Source organism: Mus caroli, chromosome 7, assembly GCF_900094665.2.
Source record: "Mus caroli chromosome 7, CAROLI_EIJ_v1.1, whole genome shotgun sequence".
Lineage (NCBI taxonomy): Eukaryota > Metazoa > Chordata > Mammalia > Rodentia > Muridae > Mus > Mus caroli.
Window position 1 is genome coordinate 44,676,539 of NC_034576.1, and position 15,810 is coordinate 44,692,348.

At 49.9% G+C, this 15,810-nt stretch overlaps 4 protein-coding genes across 6 annotated transcripts; all 4 read left to right on the top strand.

The window, feature by feature from the left end:
- Window positions 1–1,969, top strand: C7H19orf84 (chromosome 7 C19orf84 homolog). Its single transcript, XM_021166272.2, has 2 exons — window positions 1–45; window positions 505–1,969. Exons 1-2 carry the CDS (start codon window positions 11–13, stop codon window positions 1,013–1,015), a joined length of 546 nt encoding a protein of 181 aa, XP_021021931.1. The 5' UTR covers window positions 1–10; the 3' UTR covers window positions 1,016–1,969.
- A 257-nt stretch (window positions 1,970–2,226) lies between these two features.
- Window positions 2,227–8,039, top strand: Lim2 (lens intrinsic membrane protein 2). The gene is made up of 5 exons (XM_021168757.2): window positions 2,227–2,289; window positions 2,751–2,931; window positions 5,589–5,738; window positions 7,349–7,483; window positions 7,691–8,039. The coding sequence occupies exons 2-5, from the start codon at window positions 2,757–2,759 to the stop codon at window positions 7,750–7,752; spliced, it is 522 nt and encodes a 173-aa protein (XP_021024416.1). The 5' UTR covers window positions 2,227–2,289; window positions 2,751–2,756; the 3' UTR covers window positions 7,753–8,039.
- Window positions 8,040–9,115: 1,076 nt separating this feature from the next.
- Window positions 9,116–10,276, top strand: Nkg7 (natural killer cell granule protein 7). Of its 2 annotated transcripts, XM_021169113.1 has the most exons (4): window positions 9,116–9,503; window positions 9,580–9,726; window positions 9,818–9,952; window positions 10,077–10,276. In XM_021169113.1, the coding sequence occupies exons 1-4, from the start codon at window positions 9,347–9,349 to the stop codon at window positions 10,133–10,135; spliced, it is 498 nt and encodes a 165-aa protein (XP_021024772.1). In that variant the 5' UTR covers window positions 9,116–9,346; the 3' UTR covers window positions 10,136–10,276. The 2 variants fall into 2 exon arrangements, with proteins under 2 accessions (XP_021024772.1, XP_029335931.1); XM_029480071.1 differs by having other exon boundaries at window positions 9,201–9,503; window positions 9,580–9,952; window positions 10,077–10,273.
- A 1,271-nt stretch (window positions 10,277–11,547) lies between these two features.
- Window positions 11,548–15,513, top strand: Cldnd2 (claudin domain containing 2). 2 transcript variants are annotated; one of them, XM_021168729.2, is made up of 5 exons: window positions 11,548–11,599; window positions 13,668–13,849; window positions 14,198–14,338; window positions 14,900–15,019; window positions 15,273–15,513. In XM_021168729.2, the coding sequence occupies exons 2-5, from the start codon at window positions 13,681–13,683 to the stop codon at window positions 15,344–15,346; spliced, it is 504 nt and encodes a 167-aa protein (XP_021024388.1). In that variant the 5' UTR covers window positions 11,548–11,599; window positions 13,668–13,680; the 3' UTR covers window positions 15,347–15,513. The 2 variants fall into 2 exon arrangements, with proteins under 2 accessions (XP_021024388.1, XP_021024389.1); XM_021168730.2 differs by lacking the exon at window positions 11,548–11,599 and adding an exon at window positions 12,833–12,930.
- Window positions 15,514–15,810: the final 297 nt, after the last annotated feature.

Sequence of the window (15,810 nt, forward strand, 5' to 3'; positions counted from 1 at the left end):
GACTGAGGAGATGGACGAGCTAGAAGACGGGGCTTTGAGTAATAGGTGAGTAAGATAAAGACCTTCCAGGAAAGAGAGCCTTGCTAAGAAAAGAGGGCAGAGAATATTAGAGCGAGCAGTGTCTTCAACTGAACATATCGTTTAAAAACCAAGTAGACAGATTGAGGTATTATGACCTAGGAATTCTCTCAAGGATTTTGGTGGCTGACTGTTGAGCAAGATACTTCCAGATATGGGGGCAGAAGGAACAGAAGTTCGAGGTCAACCGCAGCTACAGAGCCTGGCTACAATGAGACCTCCTCTCAAATAAATAAAATAATTAATTACTAAGTTAAGTCTTAGACACAGCAGCTGGGAATTGGAGCTGAAGTGTTGGGCCCTGGGATTAATCAGAAAAGGGAATAAGACAGTGGGTGGAGGAAGTCACAGGTACTGTGTCTCCTGGAGGCTGTTCAAAGGTACCAGGCAGTTGGTGATGTACTGACCACCCTGTTATCTTCCTAGGGACAACCTTTCTTTGCCGTCATCTGGGACTGAGTCATGGCCTACCTCAGCCACCCCCGGCCTGCCACCCTCGCTCCTGAGCACCCTAAACCCAACCCACCTGGGGCTCCCAGAGCAACTGGCCTCTGTCACTGTCCCCATCCGCCTAGACACCCTGTCCTACCTCCTACACAGTGCCCTCCTGGGGACTTACAACCTCCAGCAGTCTTTACCCCCATGCTCCTGCTCTGCCCAGCCAAGCCACATCTGGCCAGACACAGTCAGGAGGCCACCCAGGAGATCGGGCCAGGCCCGTGGAGGCTGGGAAGTTCGACGCAGGCCTTCCCGGGGCTGGGGTAGGGGCAGGGTCCGGGCACAGTCACAAAGGGGCTCTGGAAGAGCTGAAGAGCGGGAGAGGAACATGGCAGGGGAGCCTGGGGCTGGCCCCAGTACCCCAACAGTGACACCACCATCCCAGGATGGGCAGAAGGAAGCTGGAGGACTATCTGAAGACTGGGAGGCAGACTACTAGGACCCTGAAGAGCATCCAGTACCTGGTCACCCAGGGATGTTCCCAGAGCCCAGTGTTCTTAAAACTTCAGAGGTACCCTGAGAAATATCATTCCTACAGTCTCCCCAGCCCCCAGACTACAATCTCTGAAGGCCTCCTGCAGCCCTAGAAATAAGAAAACTCCGTGCCCAGCCTTACAACATCCCAAACCCAGCTACTTACTATTCCACTTTGTTCTCAGTGCTCTCAAGGCTGCTCCAACCCCATTTCCAGACCAAACCACCCCCCCGCAAAGCCCTTCCTCTCTCCATTCCACAGTCAGCCCATCTTCACCAACTCCCCACTCACCTTTTGGCCTTCAGTCCAAACCCACTCTCCTCCCTAATTTGCCGGTTTGTTTTTTTGTTTGTTTGTTTTGTTTGTTTGTTTTAGTGCTATCCTCCCGGGTGCCAGTCAAACTTGGGAGTAAGTTGTAACTCTAAAGTAAATTGCAATCCTCTTTTATTTTTATCTTGAGAAAGAGTCTCAGCAAGTATCCAAGCTGGCCTTGAACTTGCGATCCTCTTGTCTCAGCTTCAGAGTATCTGGGATTAAAGGTCTGGTCCACAAGGCCTCCAATCATTCCCAGCTTTGCTTTGTTTTAAAACTGGTTATACCAGTCTTGCTCTCTCAGTCAGAGTTAAGATTGGTGTGGACTACTAGCCTGGGCTCACTCCCCACATCCTGGTCCTCTTCTGCAGTTATCATATCTCATGTTCACCTTCACTTAACAACAGTGCTCTGCTCAACTCCAGCTCCAGCCCCAGCATCTGCTGTGTCCTAGCCCTGCCCTGACAAGCCCTTGATCCTACCCTACAAAGAACCCCTTGGCCTGACGTGTCTAGACACCTGTATCCACCCGTGCCATTGCTGCTTCCTGTCCCTCGAGCTGGGAAGCCCAGGTTGGACAATAAAACGGTGTTCTATATACTCTTATCTCTTTGTGTGAGTTTTGTTTTCTGTAAGGGTCAGGATACCCAGGGTGGGGACTGGGAATAAAGCCTGGGAAATGGGGAGGGTCACAGACAAGAGGTTGATGGGGCCCCTTTGTCCCCTGCTTCAGCAAATTCCATTGGGGCCTCTGCTGCCACTGTGTTTCTGCCTGCTGGAAACTGCTAGGCCATGCAGTCATTGTGTGGGGAGGCTTAAGGGATTTGAGGGAACCACGAGGCAGAGATGCCAACAACCTGGCTCGGCTCAGTATCCACAGAGGGGCTGTGGCAGAAGGAGGGCTCAGAACAGACTCTGCCACTCAGGTAAGCATCAGCATGAGACCCACAGCCCCCTACCCAAGAAGTCTGGACTCCCAGGCCCTTCTCTCCTGGGAACTTGAATCCTAGCTCCAGCCCTTCCTCGCCAAGAGCCAATAGAGGCTCATGGACATCTTCCTGTCTAGAATGAAAAATACAGACTTCCCGTCCTCTTCCCTTAAACCCAGGGGTCCTGGCACCTGCCCTCCCTCAAACCCAGGGGTCCAGGCATCTGCCTTTCTCCATCAGACCCAGGGATCTAGGCACCTGCCCTCCTCCATCAGACCCAGGGATCTAGGCACCTACCATCCTCCATCAGACCCAAGAGTCCAGTCTCTAGCCCTACTCTCTTCCTTTAGACCCATAAGTCTATTCCCCAACCTTCCTTTCACTCAAGGGTCCAGATTCCAACCCTCCTGTCAGGCCCAGGATAGCCATTTTAAACCTCAGCTCTCCCTTTTTCACAGATCACCATGTACAGCTTCATGGGTGGTGGCCTCTTCTGTGCCTGGGTGGGGACCATCCTGTTGGTGGTAGCCACAGCAACTGACCACTGGATGCAGTACCGGCTGTCGGGGTCCTTCGCACACCAGGGCCTGTGGCGTTACTGCCTGGGCAACAAGTGCTTCCTGCAGACGGAGAGCATCGGTGAGCCATGAGACCAGGGTCTGAGTGGTACTAAGGTCTAGCCCTCCCCCAGAGCACTGGGAAAGCATGATAGCTCAGAGAGGCTCAGGTCCTGGCACTAAGATACTCAACAAGGGGTGGAACAGGCTTTGCATCTCTGGAATGTTTTCTAGTTGCAGGGACAGGGTGTAAAGTTTTGTGGTTGGGTTAATGGGGTGGCAGATGCAGTGGTAAGGATAGGACACCTTACTTTTTAAAAAACATTTTTTTTATAAGCTGTGAGCTGGGTATGGTAGCATATGCCTGTCATCTCAGCACTTTGGGCGTGGAGGCACAAGGATTGTGAGTTTGAGGCTTCATAGCCCCTGTTTCAAAATACAAATAATTAAATAATAAATCAATACTATGAGCTAATAAATAGTGTTAGAGACAGGGACCACAGAGGCTGTTAGTGGGCTGCATGCCAGGTGAAGGACTCTTTCCTATCTACTGTGTGCCAGACCATGTAATTATAGATAAATGGGTCCATGGATGGATGAATAGAGTTGACTGATTGATTAATTGTTGATTGATTGATTGACTGACTGATATAGATAGGATAGAAAGATAGGGTAGATGGGTGAGTGATAGATACATAGATAGACACATAGATACATAGACACAAAGATAGATATAGAGAGATACATAGATAAGAAATACAAGATGGAGTGAATAGGTGGATGGTTAAGATAGAAATGTGATGGATAAGATTGATAGCTAGAAAGATAGACTATATAATGGGCAGGATGAATCAATGTATAAATAATATAGAAAGATGATGGATTGGATAGGATTGATGGATGAATGGATAGATGAGAGAGAGAGATGAAAGGGTGGCACAAGCTAGATGATAGATAAGATAGCATGAAAAGATAAATGGATGGATGGGTAGATAGCTGGGGAGCATCTTACTCTTCTATAGCTATGACAAAATATCACGACCAAGGCAACTTAGGAAGAAAGAGTTTCTTGAGGATTGCTTACAGTTTCAAAGTGATAGGGTCCATGACCATCATGATGGAACGCGTGGCAGCAGGCAGGCAGGAGAGGCGCTGCAGCAGTCGCTGAGCAATCACATCTTAATCCACAAGTAGGAGGCAGAGAGACACTGGGTCTTTTGAAGCTTCAAAGTCCACCCCTAGTGGCACACCTTCTCCCTAGAAGTCCACACCTTCTAATCCTCCCCAAACAGTTCCACCAACTGGAGAACAAGCATTCAAATATATGAGCCTATGGGGTCTATTCTCATTTAAACCATCAGAGGTAGGTAGGTAAACAGATAGGCAGACAAGCAGGCAGGGAGGCAGGCTGGCAGGCTGGCAGGCAGGCTAGCCAGTTGACCAGAACCAGGAGCTGAAGCAAGAGGAGTGCCTGTCACCCAAACAAACAAATAAATAAAAGGTACATAATTTCTAACCCTGAAGCATCAGAGAGAGAAATAGATCCTTGGGTTCACTGGCCAGCCAGCTTAGTCTACTTGGTGAGCTCCAGGCCAGTGAAAGACTGTGCTTCAAAGAACAAGGTGGAGAGGTCCTGAGAAACAAGACTGACATTGGGCCTCAACATGCACATACACACATGAACCCACATAAACAGGCACAGGCACACATGATGGAAGAGGGTGACATGGAGAAATATATTACAGAGTATATATTAGGTATGAACATATAATATTAATGAATAATATGCTCTACTCTATATAATATATTCTCCATAACATGGAAACTTAGTAATAGCTAATATGTTTTGTTTAATGCACCCTGTAATACATCATATGATAAGGTAATATATCATAATACATCATGTTACACTGCACAGTTTTTCTACAATATATCAATTAATAATTATTGAGTTCTATTTTTGAAAACAACAGTAATAGGCTTAACAGACTGGCTAAGTGCTTACCCAGCTCAGCACTTTCTATGGGTCACACCCCTTCCATCTCCCAGGAATGCTGGCAGGCAGTTCTGCTGTGTGTAAGGACTGGACAGAGGCAGACGTGGTGGTGCATACTCGTAATTCCAGCGCTTAGGAGAAGCAGGAGGACCCCGACTTTCAGGAAAACCTGGGCTATGTAGTGAGAGCCTGTCCTACAAACACAGGAAAGTGTGGTATCTTAAGCCTGTAATTCCAGCACTTGGAAGGTGGAGGCAGGAGGGTCAGGAGTTCAAGGTTAATCATAGCTACATCATGAGTTCAAGGACAACCTGGGCTACAAGAGACTCAGTCTCAAAATTGTTACAAAATATCAATCGTGCCAGACAGCCATCAGGGGCTGGGGATGCAACAGAGAGTGAGGTATTCTACCCTGGCCTTTTCAGACACACAAATAGAGTTAAAACAAAAGGTCAGGACTTTTCAGACACAGGAAAGTACAATGAATGGAACAGAAAGGACCTGTAAGACAGAGATCATTGTGAAGGTCATGTGGGGAAATATTTCACGAGGCCTATGGAACCCAGAGCAGAGGGTGAGGACAGTGGTGACAGTCAGAACGATGCGTCCCGGGAGAGGTTTGGAAGATGAGTATGAGTGTGCCCAGTCAAAAGAGGGCAGAGGTGAATTAAATCCATGGAAAAGGCAAGGCACGGTGGGCCCAGAGGTACCAGCCCAGGAGTGACTGTGTTGTGTCCCCACAGCGTATTGGAATGCCACCCGGGCTTTCATGATCCTGTCTTCCCTGTGTGCTACCTCGGGCATCATCATGGGTGTCCTAGCCTTTGCGCAGCAGTCCACCTTCACCCGCTTCTCCAGGCCCTTCTCTGCCGGCATCATGTTTTTTGCCTCCAGTGAGTGACTCCACCCTTCATTCCCCACCCAAGCTCTCCAGCTCTATCCCACTCTAGCATCCGCTTCTCCTCACTCTCCACTCCATTCCCTCTCTCATCCCTAGACCCAGCACCACTGACTTTTCTTTCTTCTTTGATTTTTAACCTACTTTTTCACTAGAGGCAATCGCCTCTTTGTCTCCCTTCTTTCCTGTCTCTCTTTTGTCCTGGTGATGAGAATAAAATCTCAGGAATTTACATACACTAGAAAGACAGTCTACCACTGAGTAACACCCCAACCCCTCACTGGGGGATTCTAGGCAGGGGTTCTTATTAGAGCTAACACCCCATAGACCTTACGAAAGATCTACACTTACAGTAACAGTCACTTTATAGACATTCAACTCAGGACCAACAAATGAAGAGACATATGAGGTAAGTCCCATCAGAATTTCATTACACAGACGATAAATAGTACATTCCTGGCATTTCTCATTGCTGTGACCAAATACTTAACAGGAGACAACTTAAGGAAGGTGGGGCATGTTTGATTTACAGTTTGAGGGCACAGACCATCATGACAAAGAAGTCATGACGGCAGAAGCAAGGGGCAGCTGGTGACATTGCATCCACAGGCAGGAAGCAGAGAGATGAAAGCTGACACTCAGCTCACTTCTTTTTTCTGTACACGACCCCAGACCATGAGATAGTGTGGTCTACACATTCAGGGTGGATATTGTACCTTAGTTAAAATGCTCTGGAGGGGCTGGTGAGATGGCTCAGTGGCTAAAGACACTTGTTAAGCCTGTCCAACTGAGTTTATGTCCCCAGAACCCAGGTAGTAGAAAGAGAAAACAAACTCCTACAGATTTGTTCTATGATCTCCTCACACGCACACACACACACACACACACACATCAAATAATAATAAGTAAATCCCTGGAAACACACACAGAGACAGAAGCAGAGACAGAAGGGGTTCTCTTAGGTGATTTTAAGTCTTGTGGAGCTGACAGAAAAGACCAACCATCACAAATGAACTCACTGCCCATGGACCGTGTCTAACCCCCAGCGTCTTCTGTCCCAGAAGCAGCCCTACTATCTCAGGCTCAAGATCGTAATAATCTGTCATAGTCATTGTTGTGAAGAGACACCATGACCACAACAACTCTTATGAAAGAAAGCATGTCATTGGGGCTGGCCTATGGGTTCAGAGACTTAGTCCGTTCTCTTCATGACGTGGAGAATGATGGCCCTGAGGAAGTAGCTGGGGGCTACATACCACACTGGCCAAGAGAGAGACACTCTGAGCATGGTGTGTTGATTCAAACATCCCCCGATGGATGTTTCTGATGGGTACCCTGAGCCACAAACTCTAGTGAGATCCAAGAAGCTCTTTAGAGTAATTAAGATGCACTATGACTCAGAACACTGCAAGAATGTTGCCCCACCCCCACTCCCAGAATCCAGAGAAAATAATATCACTTTATTGTGCTTCCCAGCCTAGTCCTCACCCAGATCCATCCCCACTGAACCCCATATCACCTTCACTCTCATGACTGTCCCCACCCCCTCTTTCTTATCTCTAACTCTCCTGCCCAACTCCATCCCACCCCATTCTCTTTCCTCAGCCCTTTTTGTCCTGTTGGCCTTGGCTATTTACACTGGAGTCACCGTCAGTTTCCTCGGCCGCCGCTTTGGAGACTGGCGCTTTTCATGGTCTTACATCCTGGGCTGGGTGGCCCTGCTCATGACCTTCTTTGCAGGTACTGAGGCAGAGGGGTGGGAAGGTTGAAACGTGGGGCATGGCAGGCTCCCTCAGAGGGTGAGTTGACAAGGTATCCTACGCAGCTCTGAAGGCAGACTCTAAGGAGTCTGGTGACCTTGAGGGAGGGAGGAAATAAGGAGTCTTTTGGGCTGGAAAGGCAGGCCAAGAGGATTTGGAGGATCAATGGAGATGTCTGTCCACACAGGAATTTTCTACATGTGTGCCTACCGGATGCATGAGTGCCGGCGCCTAGCCACCCCACGCTGAGCCCTGGGGTAAAACTTGCAGCTGGAAGTTACAGTGAGGGCACTGAAGAGGAAGGGGAGGACCTAGAGTCCGGAAGTCCTGGCTCCTGAGGGAATGAGGGGGCTCAGTCCTGGATTCTAGATAGGGAGCCCCTGATCCCTCTGTCCTGTGTGGGGAGGAAAAGTAGGGTCAAGTGGGAGGGAGTTGAGAAGACATAAGCCCCCACCTGCCCTGAGGGGCGGTAGAAAATGGAAGCTCCTTTAGAGAGACATTTGGTGATCTAATAAAACTGATGTGAAACTATCAAAGTGTGCTTCTTCAAAGGGCTGGTTTGGTGAGAAGCAGACTGGGGCAGGGCGGGGCAGGACGGTTTGATATGGTAGCCTCATTCTTCCATTATTAGGGATGAGAGCAAGACAAATGGCTCCTTACCTAGGAGATAGCCAATGGTTTAATGTCTAGAAATGGATGTTAGGATAGTAGGTTGAACAAAGCTTACCTGCTCCTCACCCACCTATGCTCCAGACAATTCTTTATCCCCCCTCCAGTCCCTGGATTGGCCCCTTCACCCAAGACAGCACACACAGCTCTACTCCTCTCTCTGTTTTATTTTAATTTTTGGAAGGACAGGGTCTCGTGGAGCCCAAGCTAGCCTTAAACTCATGATCCCTCAGCCTCAGATCTCTTGAGTGTTGGGGAGGCAGACCTATGTCATTGCATCAAGAGATGGCGGAAACATTTTTGTGCTTGTCTGTAGAGGAGCTGTTGCCCACGACTAGAGGACCTGAGGCAGAGGACCCAGAAGTATCACTTTGTCTTCCACTTCCCCAGACACCCTCATCTTGGTGCTAAGACGCCTATGCTGGAGGGTCCAACCCAGGTGTGATGACTTCTCCCTCTATCTGCCAGATGAGGATGTGGGAAGGTCTTCTCCTCTTCAAGCTTTTTGGAATCCTGTCTGTCCTGGACAGAAGCTCTGACTAGGAATGTGGAATCTCTGCTCCCACCTACTCAAGTCCTTCTTCCTATGGGACTGATGTTTTGACCCCACTGCCCCTTTACTGTTGGAAACTCTAATGCTAGAGTCTCAGAGTGTAAAAACCACAGGAAAGTGTGACACAACTGTTGCCTCAGCCACATCTCCCCTTTCAGTTAATTCACACCCTAGTATGATTAGCCCACCTCCCACCTCTGGGCACCCCCTCAAGTCCCACCCCACCCCCAAGGTCTTCCAGGAAACCAGTTGTCTCCAACTGTGGAGAACCTGTGCAGAACCTGTGACAACAGTCTAAACCACTACCTAGAACACGAGGGTAGATACCCCCAGAGCAGCAAGCAAGTAAAGGCTTCTGCAGGGCCCACCCCTACCACATAGGAGGAGAGGAGCCAATCGAAGAGGGGAGGGCAAACCACTCAGGAAGGGAGGGGGTAGGGAAGGTGTGAGAAGAATCAGACCAGACAGAGGACTCCTGGTCAAAGCCGCTGCTTGCTAGCTGCTTCTCTGGCTCAGAAGACGAGGAATTCAGGTGTTTGGGCTCTTTCTTTTTCTAAGAGCCAACAGCCTGGGTCATCTGTGTCTTTGTCCCCTAAGAAGTGGAAACCCAGAGCTGTGTCCATGGAGCCCTGCCGGTCCCTGGCCCTGTTTGCTGGCTCTCTGGGCCTGACTTCTTCTCTGATTGCTCTGACCACTGACTTCTGGATAGTGGCCACAGGTCCTCACTTCTCTGCCCACTCTGGCCTCTGGCCAACGAGCCAAGAGACTCAAGTAGCAGGTAAAGGGGCAATGGGCTCTTTGGTGGTGGTAATGTCCAGTGGGGAACAGACACTCAGAAACATCATCTTCCTTAGGTTATATCCATGTGACACAGAGCTTCTGTATCCTGGCTGTCCTGTGGGGCCTGGTGTCTGTGAGCTTCCTGGTTCTGTCTTGCATCCCAGCTTTGTCTGCTCCTGGCCGTGGCCCTCTGGTCTCAACTGTCATGGCTTTTTCTGCAGGTATTAATGGGATCTGGGCTGCTGGGACACCTAGGTTGGTGAATCCTGCAGGGGCCAAGCTGACTCAGCTGTCTCTTGTTCTTGTCCCCAGCTCTCTCCATATTAGTGGCTATGGCAGTGTACACCAGTATGAGATGGAGCCAGACTCCATTTCCTCAAGTCCAGACATTCTTCTCCTGGTCCTTCTACCTAGGCTGGGTCTCCTTCATCCTCTTCCTCTTTGCAGGTGACTACTCAGCCCACCTCCCTGGGGGGAGGACCACAATGGGGGCTGGCACAGGGCAATGCAGGGCACTCAAGTACTTAATCTCTGCTCCCTGTCCCCCACCCCTGCTTTGTCTCCACACCAGGCTGCCTGAGCCTGGGTGCTCACTGTAGAACCCGTCGGGCTGAGTATGAAACCTTGTGAACAAGAACAGCAGGGTCATCAGGATGTTTGGAGCCTTGTCCTCTCAGGAGCTACAAAAGGAATGCAGAATTCTGTCTCTGTCCCTCCCACCTTGCCTTATCCTTCATTGGTTTCTTCACACACTCAATAAAGAAGTATGCTGAGATCTTATTGTTCCAAGATCAGTTTAGCCAAGACATAAACCGAGCCAGGCTTCTCATCTCAGTTACTCAGGTTGCTGGAGCAAGGAACATCACAACTTCAAAGTCTGCCTGGGCAACATAGAGAGTTCAAGGCCAGCTAAGGCAACATAGTGAGACCCTGCCTCAAGGCACAAAGCTAAACAAGAGGGCTGGGGTGATGGCTCAGTTATAGAGACTTGCTGAGCATGCATGAGGTCCAAGTTGCATCCCCAGCACCTAAGTCATGCATACATAAGCCTATGGTGGGTGGCACAGGATCTCTCAGGGAGAGTGAGCGCTATGCAGGTAGACCTGCCTACCTGTAGCATATTCTGCCCTGTGTGGCCATAAGCTCCTTGTGTCTCTCTCGTGTCTTTAGTGTTGTTCTTTCTCTCGATTTCTATCTTTCTCTTTTCTTCACCAAGTGACCTCTCTTCCTGGATCTCTCTCTCTCTCTCTCTCTCTCTCTCTCTCTCTCTCTCTCTCTCTCTCTCTCTCCTCTTCTCTTTCTGTGGTCCACTCTGGGGACATTGATATGCATCACGCCCAAGCTCTAACCACCAGCCTTTGACACAGGCAGATGACAGCCACAGCCTGAGGATGTGGGAGAAAAACTAAGCCCAGGCATGTCATTTTTTTTTAACCAGATATGACACTTAGCAACTATTATTTTGGTTAAACATAGAAGACGGAATGCAGAGCCTCCTGCCAGCTAAGGCAAGCCCTTGACCACCTAGCTACATCCTCAAACTCTCTTACACTTTTTGAGGCAAGGTTTCACTAACTGCCCAGGCAGTCCTTGAATTCATAGCAGTCCTACTATGGCAGCCTCTCAAGTAGTAGGATTATAAACATTCATTAGCACAGGAATGAGACTATCCAGGCAGAGGTGCCTAAAGACAGAGCCATGGAACACTATGGAAGGGGGTGATTTGTGTCTAGAATGTGGAATGTGGGGGTGGGGTGGTGGGAATTTATAACAGAGAAACAGATAGGAACTAGGATCTCTATTGCCACAACTAACTTTCTCCTAAGGATGGTGGCAAATTGGGCGATAACTGTGAGCAGGGAGAAGTGTCCCCAATGTGAGACAGGTCTCTCTCCAGTGACCTGGAGGTGAAATTGGAAGGCTGGAGAGCAGCTAGGAAGGGACAAGGCTTGGGGTCAGAGGCACAAAGCAAGCAAGGAAAGCACCTGAGACTCTGGTCTGACAGAGAGACGGCAGCGCCATCACAGGTTTGATGGAAGCCCATGATCTTGGAGGCCATGTGGTTGAGTGGCCATGGAGGAGAGCCAAAAGCAGGTGAGGTTCCTATCTGGGTACCAGATGAGGAACCTGGGGCCAAAGTGGCATTTTGGTTGCTTTCTCAGATGGCAGAGTCTCTGTCCTTCAGGAGAGGAAGGCTCTCCTGGAGAGAAGCAAGTAATAGCCCCCAGAGGAGATCAGCATTTACCATGGGAGTAGAGGAGAAGGCTGAGCCCCGCCTTCATGGGAGAAGAAAGGTCACAGAGAGAGAGAGAGAGAACTGGGAACCAGGAGACCATGATGGTTAAGGGAAGAGAAACTTCTAGAACAACTTAGCCATGCAGTAGTTGCAGCTTTGGCGCTCCCCTTCCTTCTCTTGCTCCTTAGCTGTCCTGAAACTCACCTGCAGATCAAGCTGGCTCAAAACTGCAGGCTGCATCCTCCTAGGAGCTAGGACTGTAGACAGACTAAGCAAACAACTAAGCAAGCTCCCAGGCTTGCTTTCTGAGCTGTCATTCTGTTAAGAGAGCCTCAGGAGCTAGGCTCAGATGGTAAGAGCTCATTTCCCAGCACCTACATCAGGGTGGCTCAAAGCCAAAGGAATGTCAGTTCCAAGGGATCCAATACCTTTGGACTCCATTCTGCACATTTACACACACACACACACACACACACACACACTACACAATTAAAAATAATGTAAATAAATTCTAAAGATAAAATTCAATTTACCTTAAAAATAAAAAGCTTTAAATAAAGATTTTAAAAGAGAAGCTGGGCTTGATGCTGCACTCCCTGCACTTGAGAACCTGAGGCTGGAGGATTGCTGCAAGTCTGACGTTGGCCTGGGCTACATGGTGAGTTCTAGGCCAGCTGAGGGCTACACAGTAAGACTCTGACTGAAAGCCAAACAGAGCAGAACACAACAAAAGTTAGGAATGGCGGTGTGAGCCTATAATCCAGGACCAGGAGAGAGAGGCAGAAGAATCCGAAGTTCAAGGGCAGACCTGGGCAGCCTCAGATGGTTTGAATGCACCATGAGCGTTAAATAACCCTGTTTCAAAACAGCAATCCTGATGAGTGCAGTGACTCCTGCCTGTCTTTGATCCCAGCACTTGGAAGGCAGAGGCAAGCAGATCTTTGTGAGGTTGAGGACAGAATGGTCTACAGAGTGCGTTCCAGGACAGCCACAGCTACATAGTGAGACTTTGCCTCAGAAACAAACGAACTCTAGAACTAGAACAAAGAATAGAGCAAACATACTTCTGGGGGAGGGTATCCATTTAGAAGGCTGCCAGGGGGGAAGATTCTGGAATCTCTGCTGCCTCACAGAGAACCATCCTCCCTTCCCCCAACCCTGCGGGCTCTTTGTCCCAGGGGACCAGGCTGTAAGTCATTTTCTGGGGTGTGTATGTGTAGGGGTAGGGCTGGGGGGGCACACTGGGGCCAATAGGGCCACCTTCCTCACTGAGGAAGAAAATGCCTGAAAGTTAGTCACTAGGCCTGAGGTGGAAATGGGGATGGAGACACTTGGAGAACTGAGTCTCTTAGAGGGGATCATAAGTTCTTAGGCAAGGTAGCTGAGGAAGAAGCCAGTAGCATGGGGTGAGGGGATATTGGGAAATTTTTTGTTTTGTTTGAGAGAGTCTTACATAACCCAGACTGGTTTTGAATTCACTATGTAAGTGAAAAATGACCTTGAACTTCTAATCCTTCTGCCCCTATCTCCCAAGTGCTGGGATGACAGGTGTGCCCCTCCATGACTGCTTTATATTATACTAAGGAATGCGCCCAGGGCCTTGTGCATGCTGGGCAATCACTCTATTACTAAGCTACCTTCCTAGCTCCTCTTTTATTTTGTATTGTTTTGCTTGTTTTAATTGAGATATAGGCTCTCACACTGTAGACTGCCTGGCCCAGAACTCATTACATGGTCCGGGCCTGCCCCTGGGCTTGTGATGTCTTGCCTCAGCCTCACACTGGTTAGGATCCCAGGCAAGTGGCTGGTGTTGGGGATCTTGAGGTTGCCAGGCAAGAGTGCTTGGGGGAGGGAGGCCTTCTGTCGTGGAAGAGCTTCCTCCTAAGGAGAGGTGTGAGCCAGTCGTACCTGTGATGTCCTTGGCAGCTGCCTCCTTGGCATGGGGGTGAAGAAAAGCCTTCAGACTGGAGGGAATTTACTTAATCTCTTGAGCAGCATCCTCACAGTACTGTCTACTACCACCAACTACTGGATCCGACAACAAGGAGGGCACAGTGGCCTATGGCAGGAGTGTACCCATGGCAAATGCTCCAACATCCCCTGCCAGAGTGAGATCTTTACCTGTCTCTATATCAGACCACACTCCAGAACCCACTCCTACCCCTAGCTCTAGATGGGCCTTCCATACCAGGCCCAGATCCAGATGTCCTTTACCCAAAGGCTCTTTCTCCCCAGACCTGCCTTGCTGTCCTCTCCCTACCAAGTCTTCCGTTCCCATAGGAACACCTGCTTCCAAAATGGAGACAGATGAGCTCTAGATGCTCATGGGGTGTGTGTGTGTGTGTGTGTGTGTGTGTGTGTGTGTGTGTGGAGGGGTGAGGGTGGCCAGAAGAGCCCAGGGATGATGTTCTTTCATGGCATCAAGGTGTCTAGCTGATGCTACCCTGTCTCTCCAGACACCTTGGCAGTGTCCGCAGCGTGCATGGTGTTGGCAACAACCTTCAGTATTGTAGCTTTGGGGATCGGGATAAGGATTCAGTGTCAAGAGGCAGAGTCACGACGTAGCCAGAATACCATTGTCTTACTTTTCCTCAGCGGTGAGAAGGCAGTCACCCCTATGTAGGAGGGGTGGTGGTGGTGGTGGTGGTGGTGATGGCAATTCTAAAGGAGTTGAGCCGAGAGAGTTTGACTGGCATGATTAGAAATGGGAGGGGCCGGGGGCAGCTGACAGATGCCTAAAGGAGGGAGTGGGGATGTTTCTGACTCTTTCTCCTGCTCTTGGGACTCTTCGCCTCCTGTCGGGTTCTCTTGCCCACCCTCAGTGGGCTTTTGCCTTGTCTCCTTGTATCTCTTTTTGTCCTGTTTGACTGTCCTCTCTTGGAGAACTACTCTTCTCTGAAGAGGAGGAAGTGTGGAAGGGGAGATGAGGGAAGCTGGGAGACGTTGAGGGAGAGGAAACTGTGGTCGGGATAGATTGTATAAAGGAAGAATCTATTTTTAATAAAAAAGAAAAGAGAAGGGGCAAGAAGTCCACGAAGGTGAAGCCAGAGGGAAGCTGGGCGTGGTTTGATAAGTCAGAGACAAGGGCGGTTCTGAGGGGTGGGCTTGGGTGCAGCTCCTACCTGGTCACACTCACCTGACGGGTGGGCGTGGCCTAGGGTTGCTGCTGCTGATTGCCTTGGCCGTGTACACTTCAAAGAATGCCTGGAAGCCAGAAGTCTTCTTCTCCTGGTCCTACTTTTTCGGATGGTTGGCTTTACCCTTCTTGTTTATTGCGGGTAACCAGCACGAGGGGAAGAGGGTGGAGACTACCCCTCTAGAGGACTCCCCTCCCCAGAAACTTCCCAGTCACCTATTCTCCCAGCAAAGTCCACAATAACTTCCAGTGACTTCCCCGCCCCTGCACTCCAGGACACCCGGTGGAGACGCCCTTGGAACCCCCATCCCTAGCTCCCAGGCAGGCCAGATCATCCGCCCCATGGCCCACCTTCCTCCCCCCCACCCCCCGGCTCTGCACTCCCTTCCTGCCAGGCTTCTGCTTTCTGCTTGCCGACATGATCTTGCAGAGCACCGAAGCCATCAGCGGGTTCCCAGTATGCCTGTGAATGCGGCCTGCCTGGGGCAGAATAAAGGAATGGCTTTTAGCCATTTTTAGTCCCTGCGTGCTTTTCTGCGGAACGTTGAGACAGAAGCTTGGAGACTACAGAACACGGATAAAGTGGCTTGTAGAGAGTTAAGGAGGTCAGAAGGAATGTGGGAGGGTAGGAACGGAGACGTGAACCCTGTAACGAGGTGTGTACCCTGGGGATTTGCAGGAGATGCGGAAGCAGGGAGAGGGTGTGGGGACAAGCTGACATCGGGGTAGTACTAGCGGACGTAGGCGTAAGAAGGAGCGGGGACGAGCGTACCCGGGGAATGCACAGGGAGAGAGTATGGGACTCCGGAGAGTCATAAAGCACGCAGTCGTGGGAGGAGGTGGGGACGAGCGGACACAGGAAAATCACAAGGAAGTAAAGTGTAGACGCAAGGATAAGGAGGGAATCTGCAGAAAGAATGCGGCGGCAAACAA